The sequence below is a fragment of the Periplaneta americana genome, chromosome 6, assembly GCF_040183065.1.
Source record: "Periplaneta americana isolate PAMFEO1 chromosome 6, P.americana_PAMFEO1_priV1, whole genome shotgun sequence".
Classification (NCBI taxonomy): Eukaryota; Metazoa; Arthropoda; class Insecta; order Blattodea; family Blattidae; genus Periplaneta; species Periplaneta americana.
Genome location: NC_091122.1, coordinates 33,068,283 through 33,090,048, shown reverse-complemented (window position 1 = coordinate 33,090,048; position 21,766 = coordinate 33,068,283). Strand labels below are relative to the sequence as shown.

The window sequence follows — 21,766 nt, the reverse complement described above, 5'->3', positions numbered from 1 at the left end:
AATTTCAGTAGTAATAATATCGCGAGGTTCTAATCATTTACATAACAAAATGGCATGCTGGGTGACTTGTGTAACTGGCAAGTCCAAGGAACACCCTAGAGACAGATTAACTGACTTTCTAGTTACGCATTTGCTGATTCGTATTATATATGTAGCCTATCTGTAATGGACATGTTTATTCTTTCTTCCTTGAGGGATTGAATTGTCTGCTACACATTTCCAGCGGCTGATTAATTTCGTCCTTTCTCTTTTGTTCATTGTAAGTTATTCATTGAAACGTACAGCACAATTCGTATAGGCCAGTTTTTGTCGAATGCTTTTCCAATTCACTGCGGGCTAAAGCAAGGAGATGCACTATCACTTTTAGTTTTTATCTTCGTCTAGAACAGCGGTGACCAAATTTTGCTACTTATATGATGGTTTCAAGCAACATTTTTTACGGTCATGAATTTCATTCTCTGTATGACTAACATAATACCACCGTCTTCTGTGGCCGAATTAACAAAACTACAGTAGATTGGTCTGGAGTGACAACACTATTTCCTAAACATAATTATCCCTTCTCAAAGTCCAATTTATTCAGATACTGCACAGTAATTATTTCAACGTTACAATTGCTTGTTTGTTAAAATGTGTGTATGATAACATTGTGCAATTTGTGTTCTTTTGTTTCGTGTGTTTTTGGAAAATATAATTTCAATTAGTGCTCCGCCATAAATGTTGTAACTAAAACCTTGTGCATCCCTCGTGTTTATCGTCTGGCTTGTCCTCCCCCCCACACGTTACCTGCACTTTCTTTACGTTTTCACTGTGCCTAAACGAGACGTTCTACTGTATTAGATTTAGTGGCATGTGAAAGAATTCCTGCGGGACCAAAATACGATACACAGGCGATGCTGATATAACCTCGGCAGTTGCAAGCGTCGTTAAATAAAACATAATTTAAATTCTTTCTTTCTTCCTTTCTTTCTTTCTTTCTTTCTTTCTTTCATCTTTTGTTTGTTTATTTGTTCGTTTCTTTCGTTCTTTGTTCCTTTCTTTCTTTCGTCCTTTGTTTCTTTCTTTCGTCCTTTGTTACTTTTTCTTTCGTCCTTTGTTACTTTCTTTAGTCTTTTGTTACTTTCTTTCTTTCTTTCTTTCGTCCTTTGTTAATTTCTTTCTTTCGTCCTTTGTTACTTTCATTCTTTCGTCCTTTGTTACTTTCTTTCGTCCTTTGTTACTTTCTTTCTGTTTTTCGCCCTTTGTTACTTTCTTTCTTTCGTCCTTTGTTACTTTCTTTCTTTCTTTCGTCCTTTGTTACTTTCTTTCCTTCTTTCTTTTTTTCTTTCGTCCTTTGTCTTTTTCTTTCTTTCGTCTTTTGTTACTTTCTTTCTTTCTTTGTTTCTTTCTTTCGTCCTTTGCTTGTTACTTTCTTTCTTTCTTTCGTCCTTTCTTTCTTTCGTCCTTTCTTTCTTTCTTTCGTCCTTTGTTTGTTTGTTTGTTTGTTTGTTTCTTTCTATCTTTCGCCCTTCTCTTTGTGGACTCCTTTACGTTTTATTTATCATGCTTTTTCTCTTTATTTTTCTTTCCTCTTGTCTGTTTCTAAATCTTTATTCTCTCTTTTTTTTTCCTAACATATTTCTCCTTTTAACATTTTTTTTCTCTTTTCCTCTATTTCTTCATCTTTATTTTTCTCTATTATTTGATTTCTTTAATTTCTGTTTATGTTTTCCCGTTGCATTTTTCTGTATCATCTGCTGAATCCTAGTCTAGCCTAAAGGTAATCAGTAATCATACAGTATTAAAAGATTGTGTACAAGAATGACGTTATATATTATATTATTAACCTTTAAAACCTTGTTAATGTTTTCTCGTTAGTTAACGTGTCTGTCGTGTAGCTTAAATCTCACCGCACTATGATGCGTCAACTACAGAAAGATGATTCATTGTAATCGTACGAGAGCGCTGTGCTTGTTAGGCATTCTGTTGGAGCACTTGCAAGCTTATGTGTAGGTATCTTGTGTGTACTTGAATATTTAATCGTCCAAAATATGCGTCGAATTTAAATGCAATTACGTCTACAACATTAAATAAGTTGGGACAGGTTTGAAGTCTCTGTACCTTCCTCCCTAGTCCTTTCCCACCTCTTCACTCCGCTGGACATAGCGCAGTTTTCCATTGCTATTTATTTTTTAATATGTTGTTGGATTTTTTAGTACACAAAAACAAGGAATCCTACTGTGCCTCTGAACATTGAACTCACGGCGAAATCGACGTTGTGTTTGAACAACGGACTTACTTTCAATATAAACTGATACCACAAAAATGCATACGTTAACTGGCCAAGCATCCATATATATAACTATATAGCATCTATTAGATGCTTTATGGTTGTGCTAACAGATGGAGTTACTTGTCAACAATGTGAAACGTGTGTTCAGGTTACTGCCCAGCGACAGTCCTGATCAAGCATCCATGATTAACAAAATTGCATGTTTGGAAGTTCATGTTGCCTTGACAACATTTCATTTTCGCTACTCTCATTTCATTTTACAACTCTACCAAACTAATCAGAAATAACTGCCGGACCGAATCCTGTACAACAGGCGAGATCATCTACTACTACTGCCAATGATGTCACTGTTGATGCTGCTGATGATAATGCTGCTGTCGATGGTGATGATGATGACGACAGTTCTGTAAGTGTAATGTAGATTTCTATTATTGTCTTTTGCATCTTACTTTCTCATCTTCAATCTACAAGTATTATAAAAAAAAATTCGCTGTAAGTCTCTTTCATTGCTTTTGAAATGATTTGGTTGTAATTATTGGATAGGGATTTATATTTTATTTCTTAGTTGCAGAATTTATTTCATTCTCACTATATTGTCCACACATGTGGAGTAACGGTTAGCGCGTCTGGCCACGAAACCAGGTGGCCCGGGTTTGATTCCCGGTCGGGGCAAGTTACCTGATTGAGGTTTTTTCCGGGGTTTTCCCTCAACCCAAATATGAGCAAATGCTAGGTAACTTTCGGTGTTGTACCCCGTACTCATTTCACCGGCATTATCACCTTCATCTCATTCAGACGCTAAATAACATAAGCTGTTGATAAAGCGTCGTAAAATAACCCAAAAAATAAAAATAAATAAAAATAAAAATAAAAATTCTCACTATATTATCTCTACATTAGCATCATATTGCCACAGTCTAGTATATACAATCACGAAGCTTGAGTTGTGAGGGTGCTGGGAACAATAGACTGTGCCGGTATTATTCCGCTTTGTCTGTAATGAGGCGATAGTAGCGATCCTAGTGGTTAGCAACTATCTATGGATGCATATTTACTACGTATTGAGCTTCGTGACTGTATATACTAGACTGTGATATTACCATTGTATGAACTCAAATATCGTTAAGTTTAGATTTAGATTTAGATTTAGATTTATTTAATAATAACACATACATAAGAACGTTACATTAAAATATCCCGAAAGAGCAAAGCTCGTGTTCGGGGACAGTTCCGTTACATAGATATACATACTTTGTAGACAAAATACTTAAGAAAAAGCTCACATAAAGATGATAATAAAATTAGTAATAATAATACTAGTAATAACTGAGTGAAAAAAGAGACGATGTTGAGATTGATGGATTAATATTAAATTATTATTAGCAGTATAATTAGTGCAGGTCATGTTGATATAGTAACCAAGATAAAATAGAAAAATACACTTAGGATAGAAATAAACTTGTTTTACAATACATGGTACATAATATAATACAGGGAAGTCTGTCATATAAATTTTTTAATTCTGGATCTGAAAATTTCATTGCTTAAAGTAGTAAATTCTGGATGAAATTTTATTATCGAATTATATAGAAGTGGACCATAATTTGTACTGTGTAGTAAAGCAGCAGATGTGAAAAATTTAGGTTCAACTAATTTAAGAATTTCATTTCGTCTTGTATTATGAGCATGTGCCTGAGCTACAAATTGCATTCTATTTTTATGATAGAATTTCATTAAAGAGTATTTATAAATTTGGTCAATTCTAAAAACATTCAATTCGGAATGGATCAAATTTGTTGGATAATCCAGTCGCCTTTCCAAACAAATTTTGATTATACGTTTTTGCAACATAATTAGAGGAAAAAGAGCAGTTTTTGTACTGCCTCCCCATCCAGTTATACCATATTGGATAACAGATTCAACTATAGCCAAATAAACCAAACGTAATACATGAGTAGGCAAGTAATGGCGAAGGTTTACAAATTTGTAAATTGTTTTACGTATCCTGTTACATAAAAAGGTAAATTGTCTATCCCATTTCAAGTGCTGATCAACAATAAAAGCAGATCTAAAGTTTGCAGTACTAATCGTATATCCATATAATTTAAACGAAGACACCCTCTGTGCGGCCCCTTGCGTCATCAAGCAGCGTCTTCAATGTCATGCAAATGTTTGCGAAGGATTATTGGACATTGTACTGGCCACTGACCGGAAGTCACACTCCTAGTACATATGTCGTGCCACCTGCAACTCTCGCCAGTTCCTTGCACGGAGCGGCGTCTGGAATTGCGGTTTCATTGCCGTCTCTTAAGGCTACATTCACATTGAGAACTTAAACGTAAACATAATAGCTTATTAATAATACAAACAAGAATATTTGAGAGTGTAGGATCAAGTATAGCTAATATCTATATCTATACTAATAACAAATCTGTAGCCGAAATTTTTCTCGTAATTTTCGATTTTCCAAAAATAATTGGTCCTAACATATATAATTAACCGCCCAGAAACCGAAAATCGCTTTTTTGAAATTTTTGTTTGTATGTCTGCCTGTCTAGCTGTCTGTCTGGACGTTTGTTACCTTTTCACGCGATAATGGCTCAACAGATTTATATGAAAATTGGAATATAAATTACGTTTGTTGTAACTTAGAATTTAGGCTATGTGGCATTCAAAATATTTTATTTAAAAGGGGGGGTTATAAGGGGGCTTGTATTAAATAAATCGAAATATCTCCCTTATTATTAATTTTAATGAAAAATATTACGTAATAAAAGTTTCTTTAAAAATAATTTCCGATAAGTTTTATTCTATGCAAATTTTTTTTATTGGGTTATTTTACGACGCTGTATCAACATCTAGGTTATTTAGCGTCTGAATGATATGAAGGTGATAATGCCGGTGAAATGAGTCCGGGGTCCAGCACCGAAAGTTACCCAGCATTTGCTCGTACTGGGTTGAGGGAAAACCCCGGAAAAAACCTCAACCAGGTAACTTGCCCCGACCGGGATTCGAACCCGGGCCACCTGGTTTCGCAGCCAGACGCGCTGACCGTTACTCCACAGGTGTGGACTGCAAAATTTTGATAGGACTGATATTTAATGAGATAAATGAGTTTCAAAATTACAATAACAACGCCATCTAAGGCGGTGTAATGAAATAAAAAACAAATGACTTCATCTATAAGGGGCCTTGGACAACAACAATCGAAAGCTATGAAACATAGCCTACAGAGAATGTTTCTGTGTTTGTATGAAGTAATATCGGAAGCTAAATTAACCGATTTGTATAATTAATTATTAATTCACCATTGGAAAGTGTAGTTTCTCTAGATGGACATAATGCTATAATATTATTGCAGTAACTCCTGAATGAATCGAGGACAGGTAAGATTAAAATAGCTTCTTATGCACAGAAAACTTGATAGGCTATTCTGTACATTCGTTTCCTGTATTTCCTAAAATAATTTTTATGACCAAATGAATGGTCTCTGGATCAAAATGATCGCATTTTAATTTTTTTAATACAATTTAAATTAAGTAACATATTAAATGATTTATCCTTCTATCAAACACGAATGTTCCCTGGATCAAATCTCCTATTTTAATTATGTAATTACTTTATATTTATTTCTAACGGGTGCAGCGGAGCGCACGGGTACGGCTAGTGATACAATAAAAAAAAAAGTCGGGATAATTTGGTACAGACTTCAGAATGTATCAAGGGCTCAGTTTGAAGATGTTTAAAACCGTGATTATATAAGTACATTTTATGCTCTTTAAGGAGCAATATCGAACAAAATTTAAAGAAAGCGTTATCAGCCTCATAAATGTATTAAAAAAAGGACAGTTTTGTTGCTTGAAAAAACTTTGATGTGATACTTGCTTACTTTTGTTATTGCTCTTGAATGAATACAGATAGAATAATTTTTAGTTTTCTTTCATTCAGAATAGCGTCAACTTCATTTTTCTCTAAAGAAAAACTGCGAATGTCGAGCAGTCTAGCAGTAATTAATGTATGAATGAGAAGGGCTATTACGATACACTATAGGGGCTATTATGATATACTGATCAATTTTCTAACTTAAAGTAATTTATTACCTCTTCAGGAGTATTTCAAAATTTCTCAGATGTTTCAATTGACACGTTGGAACTCACAATACAGTATAAGTTAAAAAAAAATTACACATGTAGACTAGTTTTTACTTATTTACCTAACAAGTTTAGCTTAATAGTAATTCATTTTACTGCTAAAATTTAACACAGATTTGGAAAATACATTTCTCGTTATTTAAAAACGTATTTTAATTAATTTTAGCAATACAAACTGTATCATAATTTTCTCAATCTATTTTCTTATTCACAAAAAGATTATTTGGACATACATAAATTTTGGTCATTCGATGCACCTTAAAGAAACTTAAAAGAATCTTGAACTGGTTGTTATAAAGATAAAATATAAAGATCATAATTGAGTGATCTGTGGAGATCTGAGAGAGTTGTCCATATTTCCTTCATGAATGGAACAGCAACGCAAGAAGCAATCATTGGGAACAAAAACACTGGCAACAAAGAATATTTCTTGAACCTCATACAAGAGGAAAAGTAACAAACACAACTTCACCATGAAGAGAAAAAGCCAATAGCCTATAAAACATTTCACTAAATGTGAATTGTTAATTATGGACAATCTAATTATTTTTGTAAAATATATCTTTAATGTTTGCCACAGGACATGTTTCACTTCATCACTTTTCTATATTAAATTCAATAATGCTACATTCACATTACTAAAAGTGCCAATGCGTGTTGCGGAAAAATGGTACGTGACAGAGAAAATATGAGATCAGTATTGGATTCAGCACCCCAAGAAACTATAAATGTAGCATAAATTTTTGGAATAGTTTTATGACTCTACTTTTGCAGGCCTGTGTTATTAAATAAGTGTTGAGAGACAGGTTCCATTCTCGATAATAAGAAACATTGTCCTAAGCATAGGACCTAAACACAACTCGTATGATACTGTCTCCAGTAGATGCGTTTTAATGATGAAAATTTGTTGTTGTACTTTGTATCTAACTATGGTCGAAAATGCATACTTCTCAATACAGTTCAGACAATTCACTGATAGAGATTACAATGAAAAGTGTCAGCAGAATTGTGTCGCAGACTTAGTGTAAATAGTTAAGAAAAATCGACTCATTGTGTCCTGCGCCGGGCTTAGAGGAAACAGCTGAAGAGTGGTTCACAATAAACCGGGAAGGAGAATCGGAACGAAAACGAAAACGGTAAAATTGTTAAAATGTATACATTTAAATGTGAGCATTCACAATTAACGAAAAGCTTGCGAGAGCCCGAGATCGGGAACACAGAGTTGGTCAAGTTTCAACTTTGGCGTTCACGTTTCCGATCACAGCCCACTAGATTCATTCTATTGCCATCTAAAAGCTATATTGTCGTCGTATATTTTGTAGCAAGAAGACCGTGACATAACCTATGCATTATTTTGTTCTGTGCTGTGCATCATGGAGCAAGTTTTATTTGATGAAATTCTAATATTGAAATCCTCACATTTACGATAAGCGGCGCGCCTCTTATAAAGATGAGAAAATGAAGGAGAATACGTGGCTTTCAATAGCTGCATCTTTGAACACCGATCGGAAGCGAATCCTATTTTATTACTGTATTGGTTGTATTATACACTACATATTCATGCTTCAATTCAATAACTGCTGTTGTGTTCATTTTTGTTCTATTACAAATGTTTCTTCTCTAATTATTTTACGTTATGGTAGACTTAAAATAGGTTGTGATAATAAATATGCATGGGCATATTTATAGTACCGTATCTAATGAAATGTTTCAGTTGAGATTTCGAAGTTGGTTAACCTGTGTTTATGTTGGCTACCTTGTACTGATGAGAGAACGCCATTGGTCAATTATACACAAATAACATCAGAATGCGTAATATCGACTTTACATATCGTTATTGACATACATATCGATATGCATAGTCGTCTACGTTCACGGTTTATTGTGAATCAAAAATGTTCATATTCACGTCCTCTGCTTCTCGTTTCCATTCTGGTTCTCGTTCCCGGTTTATTGTGAACCAGCCTTAACCGGGAAACCCCAACGAGCTGCCCGTCAAAAGCAACCTCGCGGCTCGGTAGTAATACCGATAACTTAGGTTTGACTTGCTCAGATACTCGTAGCGTGAATTGTGCGTTGCACTTACCGAGCATGAGGAAGGGCGCGGCGAGGTTGATGCCTATGAACTCCACCCCCATGTACATGGTGAAGCCGAACGCCGCGGCCGTGCCCATGCAGGCTGAGAGGTTGCCCAGCAGTCCCAGCCAGGGCTTGGCGCGCACCCAGTCCGCCATCCAGCACGACGTGATGGAGAACGCAGCCATGATGATGAACGTGGTACTGAAGTACGGCACTACGGTTCGCGTGTTGCGTTCCAGTTCGATGTCCAGGGTTCGACTCGCGAACCTGGCAGTCGAGATGTATCGGAACATGTGGTTAGCTTCTGCTCGACCCACCGCGTTTAGGAAGGCCTCCTCCCATGCAGCGCCTCTGTGGAGGAAAGATTCAAAATTATGTCACAAAATAGATCTGGTTAACAGGGAACTTTCACTATGTCTGATTTAGTTTAATTTTGTTTTAAGAGGACTGGGTAATCGTATAGGTCAATTTCTATCTGATGCTTTTCCAATTCACTGCGGGCTAAAGCAGGGAGATGCACTATCACCTTTACTTTTTAACTTCGCTCTAGAATATGCCATTAGGAAAGTTCAGGATAACAGGCAGGGTTTGGAATTGAACGGGTTACATCAGCTTCTTGTCTATGCAGATGACGTGAATATGTTAGGAGAAAATACACAAACGATTAGGGAAAACACGGAAATTTTACTTGAAGCAAGTAGAGCGATCGGTTTGGAAGTAAATCCCGAAAAGACAAAGTATATGATTATGTCTCGTGACCAGAATATTGTACGAAATGGAAATATAAAAATTGGAGATTTATCCTTCGAAGAGGTGGAAAAATTCAAATATCTTGGAGCAACAGTAACAAATATAAATGACACTCGGGAGGAAATTAAACGCAGAATAAATATGGGAAATGCGTGTTATTATTCGGTTGAGAAGCTCTTATCATCCAGTCTGCTGTCCAAAAATCTGAAAGTTAGAATTTATAAAACAGTTATATTACCGGTTATTCTGTATGGTTGTGAAACTTGGACTCTCACTCTGAGAGAGGAACATAGGTTCAGGGTGTTTGAGAATAAGGTGCTAAGGAAAATATTTGGGGCTAAGCGGGATGAAGTTACAGGAGAATGGAGAAAGTTACACAACACAGAACTGCACGCATTGTATTCTTCACCTGACATAATTAGGAACATTAAATCCAGACGTTTGAGATGGGCAGGGCATGTAGCACGTATGGGCGAATCCAGAAATGCATATAGAGTGTTAGTTGGGAGACCGGAGGGAAAAAGACCTTTAGGGAGGCCGAGACGTAGATGGGAGGATAATATTAAAATGGATTTGAGGGAAGTGGGGTATGATGATAGAGACTGGATTAATCTTGCACAGGATAGGGACCGCAGGCGGGCTTATGTGAGGACGGCAATGAACCTTCGGGTTCCTTAAAAGCCATTTGTAAGTAAGTAAGGGTAATTTTGCTAATACTCTTCAACTTTTGAATCTACCAATTTACAAATTTTACAGTATACACATAATATTTGCAAATATATTTTGGTTTTTAGGTTATCTTTATGTCTCATTTATTTGATTTTATGAAAAAAGGTATGCCTCAGAGATGTTAATTAAAGTTAAAAACAAAGATATTTTAGGAACATTTTTCTCAGAAATCCTTTGCACTGCAGGTTCTTAAAAAATTGAAGCATATTTCCAATGTAGTTGACTATATCTGCCGCCACTTTCATCACATTATGAATATTCTTTCAACAGAAAAACATTATTTTCTACTATGCTGAAACAATTATTTGAAACATTTCATATTTTTTCATGCTTTATTGGCCGTAAAATCCATAATAATTTTGATAACCATGGATATGTTAAGTAGACCTACGTAGGCGCCTTTATTGTTATTATATGCTAAACCAATAAATAGCAAAAACCTGTTGTTGATGGAAATAAATCGATTGACTTTGCGATACTTTGAGGATTTTACTATAGGGTAGACCAGGGTAATTGAAAATACTTTTCACTGATTTCAAATATATTTCAACATTACACAACCCTCAGTAACGGTAAACATGACAAAGAAACATTGTGTTATTTTTATATCTTTCTTTTCCCTGAAAATGGGTTTAAAATAATAAGGTTGACTTTTTTCATCTTTTAATTGCTAGTTTACATTTACCCCACCTGTTCACATTTATTCTACCTGTTTACATTTACTCTTTTGAGAGGGGGTAATTGTAAACAATTTTGGCACGGGCTATCAGACACTGAACATTTTTTGTTCTGTTTGAGAAGAAAGAGCTGTACTCCTTCCAACTCCAATTTTGGCCACTGGTACATTTCGTCCCTTTAACCTATGATATATATGACGATATAGGAACTCAGTACCTCTCCTGAGCTTCACGATAACTGTAGTTACTATTTTTCACATCTGTGACAACCCTCTCTAAATTCTCTACAGTGTAGTTGAGTGGGGGTCTCTTTGATTACTGAAAAGTACGAAATGTAACCATAGTAAAACATGTTTACAATTACCCCAAGCAATTAAAACTATGGGGCAAATGTAAACACGTCATAATTTAATGAACTGAGGTTATGGGAGATCTCAAAACCATTGTAATAAATGCAAATCTGGCTTTCAGGTAGTAGCTCCCTGTAAAGCAGGTTTGAATAATTTCAAGGAAAAATTGTTCCGGAGCCGGGTATCGATCCCGGGACCCTTCGCTTAGCACGCGAACGCTCTACCGACTGAGCTACCCCAGGAACTATGCACGACACCGCCACAATTTTTCCTTTTTGAGTTGTGTGGGTATAAAAGGAAAAAGTGTGACGGTGTCGTGAAAAGTTCCTGGGGTAGCTCGGTCGGTAGAGCGTTCGCGCGCTAAGCGAAGGGTCCCAGGATCGATACCAGGCTCCGGAACAATTTTTCCTTGAAATTATTCATTGTAATAAATGTTAACTACTATATATTAGTCATAAAGTAATATATTCTTAAAAAATAGCACTGTACGTTTACTTACAATGCCAAAAATGAAGATGAAACAAAATTCTTTCTCGACTTTTTTTGTAGACTCTTACAAAACATTCGTTCACAACTAAGCAGTTACTCCTACTTGGCGCCAAACTGCTTTGTAGGTTAGCCAATATGTTAATTTAAATATTTCCCCGAATTAAAATTTTTATATTGACAGTTTTGTGTTTCTCACAGCATTTGTTTACAATTACCCCTGTTTACAATTACCCTCATCTACCCTACTTATCTGAAAATTACAAGACGTCTTATTATTCGTATTTTTCTATTTATATACATACACTAAGTTGCTGGGAATCTACTTATCGCCTTCTGAGCAACATGACTCATTCATTCATTATCAAATTAAAATGCGGAAATGGAGAACGTTGTAGCAATTGAGAGTTTTTTGTACCCACAAACTATTGGTCTTGGAATAGGTTAACTACAATAATATGTTGCCTAGTTACATAGTCACAAAAACACAGGAATACATTTTTTGGTAGGAGAATGCGGAATTTGCATATATTGTATCAATTAAGACTAATGGCGCAGTGACATAATTTTATTACAATCGCAGTACTACTTCCTCAATATCGCGTGCTCGTAAAAGTAGCAGGATGTTACAATGACTAAAAGCTGTGTCTTAAATAACCTATTGCCCGAAGGATCCTAAGTGTTGCCGTGGTGTAACGAGTCTCAACAAAATAACACCATAAAATGGTCGAAAATGATGTCCAATCAGTCACTGACCGGAGATTTCTGTTCATCAGGTTGTGAGAATGCCTGTAGGCAATAGACATTGTATTCCTTTTCAAAATCAGTTTGCTTGTCTGGAATCTTGCCGTTACCGACGACTATAGGTTTAGTAGGTTACCCTGGTTACTTGATCCGTAGAGAAATTCGTCGTACGGATTTCATGAAATGAACACAATTCTTATAGCATATATGTTTGCAATTAACATTCAGTTATTGGAAATACAGAGAGAGAGAGAGAGAGTGAGAGAGAGAGAGAGAGAGAGAGAAATAACTCGTCCGGCTTTAATTAAGGATGACCACGAGGATTCGGAAATTAATAGCAAATAAATATAATTAATTAAATATGAATATTGTTATAAAAATAAAATGTAATAATTAAGCACTATTGATTATCAATTATAAAATAAAATCTTAGAAGATGACTATAAAATTATACTTATAAATAAAAGATTTTATTTAAAATTAGCATATCCTTAATTAAGGCCTTCTGAGTGGTATAAATGAAATTGTATAATCTGCAGGGAATCTTTGAGAATTTGCGAGATGATTTTTTGAATTTCAAAAGATGATATTGATAATTGTTTTAAAAAATTATATGTAAATTTTGGTAAAGAACTCCGAGCACCAAAAAATAAACCTGTTACTGACCAATTGAAGAGAGAGATGTTATACTTGGCACTAAGATAGGGAATACAAGGCCCTCTTTTCCTGACCAACCTGATGAGCTTGGTTTAGATCTCTCTCCATGCGTATAGTTGGATCTATGATAATAGCCTTTTGTTATTGCCTGTTAATTGATATTATATCCGCTCTTCTGTGAGAGTCTTCTTCAGAAATGCAGTGGACCTCTTCATGAACTTCCCAACCCTTGTTCCGAAGAAGATAGGCGATAGCTCCACGGACTCTATGATGCCTGTTGTTACGCAATAATTCTCCTTTCCGAAAAAAGCCCAACACGTGACCAAGAGTTTTTGTCTAATATACAGGGCTTTCACTTCAAAACTTCCCAGTCTAAATAACTAATTATTTAAATTAAATTCAATTTAAACAAAAAAAAAAACACGTCAATTTAGATATTGAGATGGAAGTCTGAAACCAGGCTTAATTGCATTTTAGATTTCATCCCCCATCCCCAGCCTCCCCCACTTTGAAATTTCAAATGGCACTCCTATATTTTTATATTTAAATATGAAAGAGAATTCAATTGTTTATACATCTAATTTATTTGTTTTCGCATCTTTTGTTTTCTATCGTCGCCTAGCAACCTGTATTTTTGTTATTATCAGTTGATTGTAGGATGAAAACACAGCTTATTTTGTGTAATTTCTTAAATTTAATCATTAAGGATTATTTATGTTCTCTCTTGAAGGGTAACACCATTTTAAAATAATTTAATACACAAACACAACTATTACGAGTATATTAAATCCTCAAGTTTTTGTAGCTTTATTCTCTTCAGCTCTATTCAACAATAACAACAATCCAGGTTCGCTTCTCTTCAATTCGTCGTAATGTACATGTTTCTGCCCGATACAATGCCATACCATACAAAGAACTTCACTAGTCTCTTCCTTAGTTCTTTTTCTAGAGGTGCCATTGCTATTCTTCTTTTGGCTTTCTGGCAGCTCATGTTACTTTTTCTAGAGGTCCGCAGAAGATCCTTTATTTTTTTTTAAAGCTTCCTTTGCCATTGCTATTCTTCTTTTGACTTTCTGGCAACTCATGTTACTGCTTATAGTACACCCCAAGTATTTGAAGCTCCAGTGTCTCATTTTTTTACCTTGTACAACCAAACTACTGTACATTGCATTTATTTAAGAAATAAAAAGGACTGTCCACACCTGTGGAGTAACGGTTACCGCGTCTAGCGCGAAACCAGGTGGCCCGGGTTCGATTCCCGGTCGGGGCAAGTTACCTAGTTGAGCTTTTTTCCTGGGGTTTCCCTCAACCCAATATGAGCAAATGTTGGGTAACTTTCGGACTCATTTCACCAGCATTATCACCTTCATGTCATTCAGACGCTAAATAACCTAAGATGTTGGTAAAGCGTCGTAAAAGAACCTACTAAAATAAATAAAAAGGACTATGGTTGATTAATTATGTATGTAAAATAAATTATTATTATTATTATTATTATTATTATTATTATTATTATTACACATACAGTAGTTATTGATGCAATAATACACTGGTCAAAAAAAGTTAAGCATATTGCCAGTTTACCCAATAATACCTGATATTTATGTTTCTTTTGGTTTTATGTGGTACGTGTTATGTTGACCAATTCAAACTCTTTCATTTGTTTTAGTCTATATCACTAGGTAACGTCCAAATCACGGCTAGTAAAGAAAAGTCTGTAATTCGAGCAAAGTTCAATCAGTGTCGTTTTGCTTCATAGTGCTTCATAGTGCAGTACAATGGCTCGGAACACCCTTACAATGGCAGACCGCATCAAAATCATCACTTTGATGGAACAAAACATGAGACAAGTTGATGTTGCTAACATCCTTCATGTGAATCAGAGTATTGTCTCCAGACTGTGGAGAAAGTTCCAGGAAACCCAGTCAATAGCAGATCGACCTCGCGAAGGCCGTCCACGCAAAGCAACACCAGGTCAGGACCGGTATGTAAGGTTATCTGCACGTAGGAACCCTATAGCCTCAGCTACAACTCTGCGCCATGACCTGCGCGAAGCCACTGTGTTGTTGTAAGTAGCCAAACTGTGCGCAATAGACTTCATGACGTAGGGTTGTATGCTCGAAGACCACTCAAGACTCCAGCACTCCGTCCACATCACAGGGGTGCTCGTGCAAGATGGGCTAGAGCACATGAGAATTGGACACGAGGCCAATGGACCAGAACTTTATTCTCAGACGAAGTGAGAATGGGCCTACACCCTGACAACAACTCTATTCGCGTATGGAGACGAACAGGGGAACGAAATCATCCCTCAATGACCGTGGAACGTCACCAACAGTTTGGTGGTTCAATCTTGTTTTGGGCAGGTGTCATGTTTGGCCGCCGCACACCACTGGTTTCAATAGAGGGAAACATGACTGCTGCCGTGTATGAGAACAACATCCTCCAACCCATAGTAAGTGGTTTTGCAGAGACTGTAGGAGAAGGGTTCACTCTACAGGACGATAATGCTCGGCCTCATCGTGCTCATAGTGTGCAGCGGTATCTTGTAGAACATGGGATCCGAAGAATGGATTGGCCAGCATGCTCACCGGATATGAACTGCATAGAGCATGCATGGAGCTTTCTCAGGAGAGCCATTTCCAATCGTCCACATCACCCATTAACGATTCAAGAACTCAGGAATGCTGCCTTGGAAGAATGGGACAATTTGCCTCAGGAGAGCTTAGATGCATTGGTACTGAGTATGCCCCGTCGCATACAAGAGTGCCTCAGGGTTCGTGGAGGACCAACACGTTATTAAACAGGGTACTGAAAGCACCATCTCCTTTTCTATGATGATGTACGAATTTCAACTTCCCTTATCTTTTCCGTTGTTTCCAAACAATGCAACTTTTTCATTTCATATTGAGTCCATTGTTAACAAATAGTGTATTTCTACTTTTAAGTTTATTCTGTGGAACCAAGAAACCCAATTATAATTTATCTATTTTATTTTAATTAATAAAAACAGTTATATGCCTAATTATGCTTAACTTTTTTTGACCAGTGTAATAGTAGGCCTAATTATTATGTAAAATGTTATTGCAGCAAGGAAAAACAAGAATTGATATCGTAAAAGAAAATATGTAAACTGCAATAATTATCAACAATACTATAACAGAATAAATATGTCAGCATTTTGACATGCCTAGTTAGTGAAATAAGTACCCTTTGAGACAACCCAGGCTTAATATATTAACTCGATGAAGCAGGAACTAGTCTCTGAAATGCAAGATTTCCAGTCTTGACAGCAGAGAGCTTTACGTAAATCTAAGCATAGCAAATCTTTTTGCATGAACGTAATGCGATGTGCGACTGCGAATCTTAATTCATCCACTTACAGAGTTAGGATGTGTCACTCTCGCGCAGAATTGAGGGGCCGGGGCACGCACAGGTTGACTGACATATTCAAACAAGCCTGCCAACACAATTAAGTGTCTTAAATGCGTAATCATTTCCAGCGAACTGATTCTCCTCTCAATGTGAATAGAATATAATATCTGAAAAGCAGCGGACAATGTGTACCAAGCGTTTGTTCGGTATTTTTTTTAGATTTATAGGTGAATGAATGATATGGAGTGAATTAAGGAAGAGTAGAATGGAATGGAAGAAAATACAAATGAGACGAAACAATGAAAGAATTGAGGAAGAAATAAATAAAATTGAATAACACTTTAAAGCAACAAAAGAGAAGGAAGAAATGGAGAGGAATACCACAGTCTAAACCCAATTTCAGTTTGGTTGATAGGCTTTCCCATCTACTCACACTCCCTACTCTCAGTGAAGGGGAAGGTGCTACTGTCCATTTCACAAACGTTCGACTAATTGACTTCCTACATAGTGACAAATTTTGTTTCTGAAAGGTTTTATCGATACTCTATATTTCGAAAGACCATACTAAGCGCTTATATTTCATTTTATTTTTGTTTATATCAACTGGCACATTAAAAAGCTGCTGAGAGCAGAAGATAATATGTTTTTCTCCACCGCTAGTTGCTACTCTACAGCATACACACTGGGACAATCTGCGCTGTGTCGCTCCCCCCGACTTCATAATACAAACTAACATTTCTAAATGTAACTAATTATATTAGTTGAAAATATCGTAAGAACTACACAAAAATATACTCTAACATGTAATTGTCAAACATCTGTGGCACTATTTTATATTCACTTATGTACTTTATTTAATATTTTATTTTCTAGTGTGTACAGATTGGGGGGTGCAAGTATAAGAGGTAACAACTACCAGTCTGTTACTGACGGACTCAGGGAAAGTAGAAGGGGAAAGAAATGCCATCGCATCCTCTCAACTTGTATGAAATGTCGTTTAGTATACAGGGTGTTTCAAAAATACGGGGCATAATTTCAGGTATGTATTTCCCACATGTAGACAATCAAAATAGTTCATTACAACATGTGTCCGGAAATGCTTCATTTCCGAGTTATGGCCTTCACAACATTGAAATTCACCGGAACGTTTTTCTTTCCGCAGGTCGTTGTCATTACAGAAGATGTTCAAAATGTCCACCTCTTGCTTGAATCAGACCTCACATCGATGTCTCATTGACCTGCGAACACGATCCCAAACTCCAGGAGTATTGCGTATGTCCTCAGAACATGCCACAATTCGATTCCGAAGGGATTTAAAATCAGGCACCGGAGACGAATAAACCAATGATTTAAATGACCCCACAAGTAGAAATCGAGAGGGTTCATATCAGGTGAGCGTGGAGGCCAAGCAATTGGACCACCTCTACCTATCCATCGATCAGGAAACCTTCGATCCAAGTACCGGCGAACCGTACGACTGAAGTGTGCAGGAGCGCCATCATGCAAGAAGTGAATGTGTTGACGATTGATCAGTGGAGTGTCTTCTAAAACATGAGGTATGGTGTTTTCCAGTAAGTTTGTGTACGCCTGCCCCGTAAGTCTGTTTACAAGTGCATGGGGTCCAACTAATCGATCACCAATGATACCGGCCCACATGTTGAGGGAGAACCGCACCTGGTGATGAGATGGAACAGTTGCACGTGGGTTTTCATACGCCCATACATGCTGATTGTGGAAATTTGTTGTGCCATCTCGTGTGAACTGTGATTCATCTGTAAATAATACCAAGGCAGGAAAGTTCGGATTTACACCACACTGCTGCAAGAACCACTGACAGAACCTAACTCGTGCAGGGTGATCTGCTGGTGACAGGGCCTGTACACGTTGCAAATGATAAGGATACAATTGATACTCTTTCAACAGTGTCCAGACAGTCGTATGAGGAACATTGACTTGCAACGTTACCCTTCGTGTGCTGATAGAAGGAGTCATGTTCACAGCCTCCAGAATCTCCTCCTGTACTTCTGGAGTTGTAGATCTTGGTCGTCCCCTTCCCAAACCAGGAGATTTAAATTTTCCATACTCGCACAGACGGTAATAGAGACGTACAAATGTCTTCCGATCTGGACATTGTCGCTGTGGGTACCTCTCCTGGTACAAACGACGAGCCAGCGCAGCATTGCCATCCGCCTTACCGTACATGAAGTGTATCTCTACCAGCTCTTGATTTGAATACATGTCGCACAGTCTAACGCCTACACAACACTGAATGTAACCTTCGCCTCGGAATGAACTGTCAGAATGCCCTCTTAATGACTCCTTTGACGGCAACGACCTGCGGAAAGAAAAACGTTCCGGTGAATTTCAATGTTGTAAAGGCCATAACTCGGAAATAAAGCATTTCCGGACACATATTGTAATGAACTATTTTGATTGTTTACATGTGGGAAATACATACCTGAAATTATGCCCCGTATTTTTGAAACCACCTGTATACAGTCACGAAGCTCAATACGTAGTAAATATGCAGCCATAGATAGTTGCTAACCACTAGGATCGCTAATATCGTCTCATTAAAGACAATCAAAAATAATACCGCCACAATCTATTGTTCCTAGCACCCTCACAACTCCAGTTTCGTGACTGTATATACTAGACTGTGGGAATACATTGAGAAGCTTGAGAAGAGGAAGAAAGGAAGACAAGAAATGGGAAAGAAAACGGGACAAAAGAAAATAATAAGAAAAGGCAAATGGAAGAAAAGAAAGGAAAAATTGAATGAAATAAAAAATAAAGTAAAAATTAGAGAGAGAAACGGGAAATAGAGTAAAAATTGAAGAGTAAAGACCAAAATATTGTGCTATTAGGGATATACCGGTTCGTAGAATACGTTACAAAGTTTCTGGAATGGAACTGCAGTTGTGTTGCTGTGAGTGTTCTATTTTTGATTATAAATGGCGAGTACAGGTCTATGATAAGAAGCGTAATGGAGGCGCCGAGATCAAAATCTGGACTTCTCACGAATTTTAGGGTATCCAAGTTAAGGGTCCTCCCATATTATATGAGTGACCCTTCATTGTTTAATGTACCCTAGAAATGGAAGTTGTCACGTGCGTGGAACATTATAAAATTCTAGCGTTAACTTGAAAAATTGAACTTGCCTAATGAGTAGTCCACTTTTTCTAACAAAACCTTTCACGCGGTTAGACATTATAAAATGTAATGTTATGACGTAGTGGAGACATGAGTACTGGATATGCAGCAATATAACAGTCTAGTATATATAGTCACGAAGCTCAATATGTAGGGAATATGCATCCATAGATAGTTGTTAACCACTAGGATCGCTACTGTCGCCTCATTACAGACAATGCGAAAAGTACCTGCACAGTCTATTGTTCCTAGCAACCTTATCAACTGAAGCTTCGTGACTGTATATACTAGACTATGGTAATATACGAGTATTACATGGTTTCTAAGTAACCGTTTCTAAAACAATATTATTTTGTTGTTGTTTTGAAAGTTTTTCTTTCAGGTACGTTGTATAAAATTGTGCTGTGAAAGCGGTGATGACGTTATGGAATACTAGTTGCTAGGTAACCTTTTCTGGCACCAGTGCCAAAATTAGGCCAATTGTGCACGATTTGTAGCTTCATAATAAATGTAATTTAATTCTAGGATTGCGTAAATATAATTTTGTACTTGAATGTTTTTATAACAATAGTACTGCAATATAACAGTACTAAAGTGATTACCATTTTAAAAGTATATTTACTGTTTTTCTTTTATTAAAGTTTGTATCCTTAGACCAGAAATAGAACATGTCAGGAGTTTTGAAACTTAATTTTCTGTATGTTTCGTTTTCTTAACAAAAAAATACTAGTAAATCAATAAATAACTCATGAGACACGTACATGTGGCCAAATGCAAGGTAACAATACCAAAAACAAGGGCTTAAAGAAAGTACAATGCAGTTTGTGAAGATTTTAGTGTTTTTCTCAAAATGACCTCTGCATGATTAGTTCCATATTTTCTCTTCATATGAAGCGACGCGTCGCGACGTTCCGAAATTGGTCCCAACACACAACAAACTTTTCACTGTGGTTCACTCAAAGTGTATCTTACGTGTATATTATTAGTTTAATATTGCAGTACTCGCGATTACAAATAAAACGAGACCACCTCTGTGATATAGGGGTCAGCATGCTGGTCTCTTACTCAGAGAGCCCGGGTTCGAGTCCCGGTCGGGTTGAATTTTCTGGTTTAGGTTTTTCAGGGTTTTCCCTCAACCGTAAGGCAAATGCCAGGAAATTCGGGCCACAACATCCCTGAATATCACCGGCCTCATTCATCACCGAAATCATATTCATAACAAATCAGTAATACATATACAGTCATCTAGTTCACAATAGGACACAGGCTTTCGGATTTCACCCAAAAGATTAACTCGCAATATGATCAAAGGTGTTGAAACGAGTATAAATAACAGCGAGAGAAAAAAAAAATCAAACCAATGGTTGCACAGGTCTGAAACTGCTCTCGATGCCGAGATATTACAGAGAGGCCGCGCAGCACTGCTAATTTTATACGCAAGTTCGGTGTCCTCTTCCCCGCAGCGAGGGGAGGTGGGGATGGCGTCATTGAGTGTGGTCACATTATATTGGTTCATGGCCTAAGTACTAATAGTATTAGTATTCGTTTAAGTACCAATAATATTAGTATTTGACTGTGCCTCAGAGTGTTGTTGCAGTAAGCATATCAAATTGTCATTTTTTTTGTTTCACCACGCATCCCGGAATGGGTGCCCATACTCGGTGTGGGGAAAGATGTATTCTATGTCATTCTAAGAACTGGACCACGTGGGGTACACTTGTCCTACTAGAGTACATTTTATCAGTCGGCTTCCGGACTCGAAACTTGTGGAGCCGCTCCACTCGACTTAGTTGAATAACGACTCGCGTAATGGTCCATCTTCTTTTCTCACGCCACCTCACCCGCATCACTGGATCTTGAGCTGCGTAGGCCCTTAGTTGTTAATCTATTCAAAACAGGAAACATTGCTATGGCTATTATGCAGATTGCAGTGTCGCAATTACGTAAGGCGAAGGTTTGCAGAAAAGGAATCTACGAGTAGACTAATTATTTATGATCTTACAACAATTTTTATATGAGGAAATAATCTTAAATTTATCCACTCAGTAAAAGAATAGAAATAGTGCTGGTATTCTGTATCCGAGGTTGCGGGTTCGATCCCGGCCCAGATAGATGGCATTTAAGTATGCTTAAATGCGACAGGCTCATGACAGTACATTTACTGGCATGTAAAGGAACTCCTGCGAGACAAAATTTCGGCACACCGGCGACGCTGATATAACCTCGGCAGTTGCGGGCGTCGTTAAAAAAAAAGAACGGAATATGTCGAAGGATAGTAAGGTTACCGGTAGTAAGGTTACCGGGGGTAATAATGTCCACCTAAGAAATACAATGTTCTTTGCA

General features: G+C 37.0%; 1 protein-coding gene and 1 non-coding gene across 2 annotated transcripts in view; both read right to left on the bottom strand.

Moving 5' to 3' along the window:
* Nucleotides 1-21,766, bottom strand: part of LOC138701184 (patched domain-containing protein 3-like) — a 333,215-nt gene that overhangs the window by 92,249 nt on the left and 219,200 nt on the right. Inside the window, exon 4 of the mRNA XM_069827813.1 lies at nucleotides 8,510-8,853. Within this exon, the coding sequence (XP_069683914.1) occupies nucleotides 8,510-8,853 (344 nt within the window). The remainder of the gene's footprint in view (nucleotides 1-8,509; nucleotides 8,854-21,766) is intronic.
* On the bottom strand, nucleotides 11,178-11,251 carry TRNAS-GCU (transfer RNA serine (anticodon GCU)). The gene has a single exon. It is a non-coding gene; the product is annotated as a tRNA-Ser (tRNA).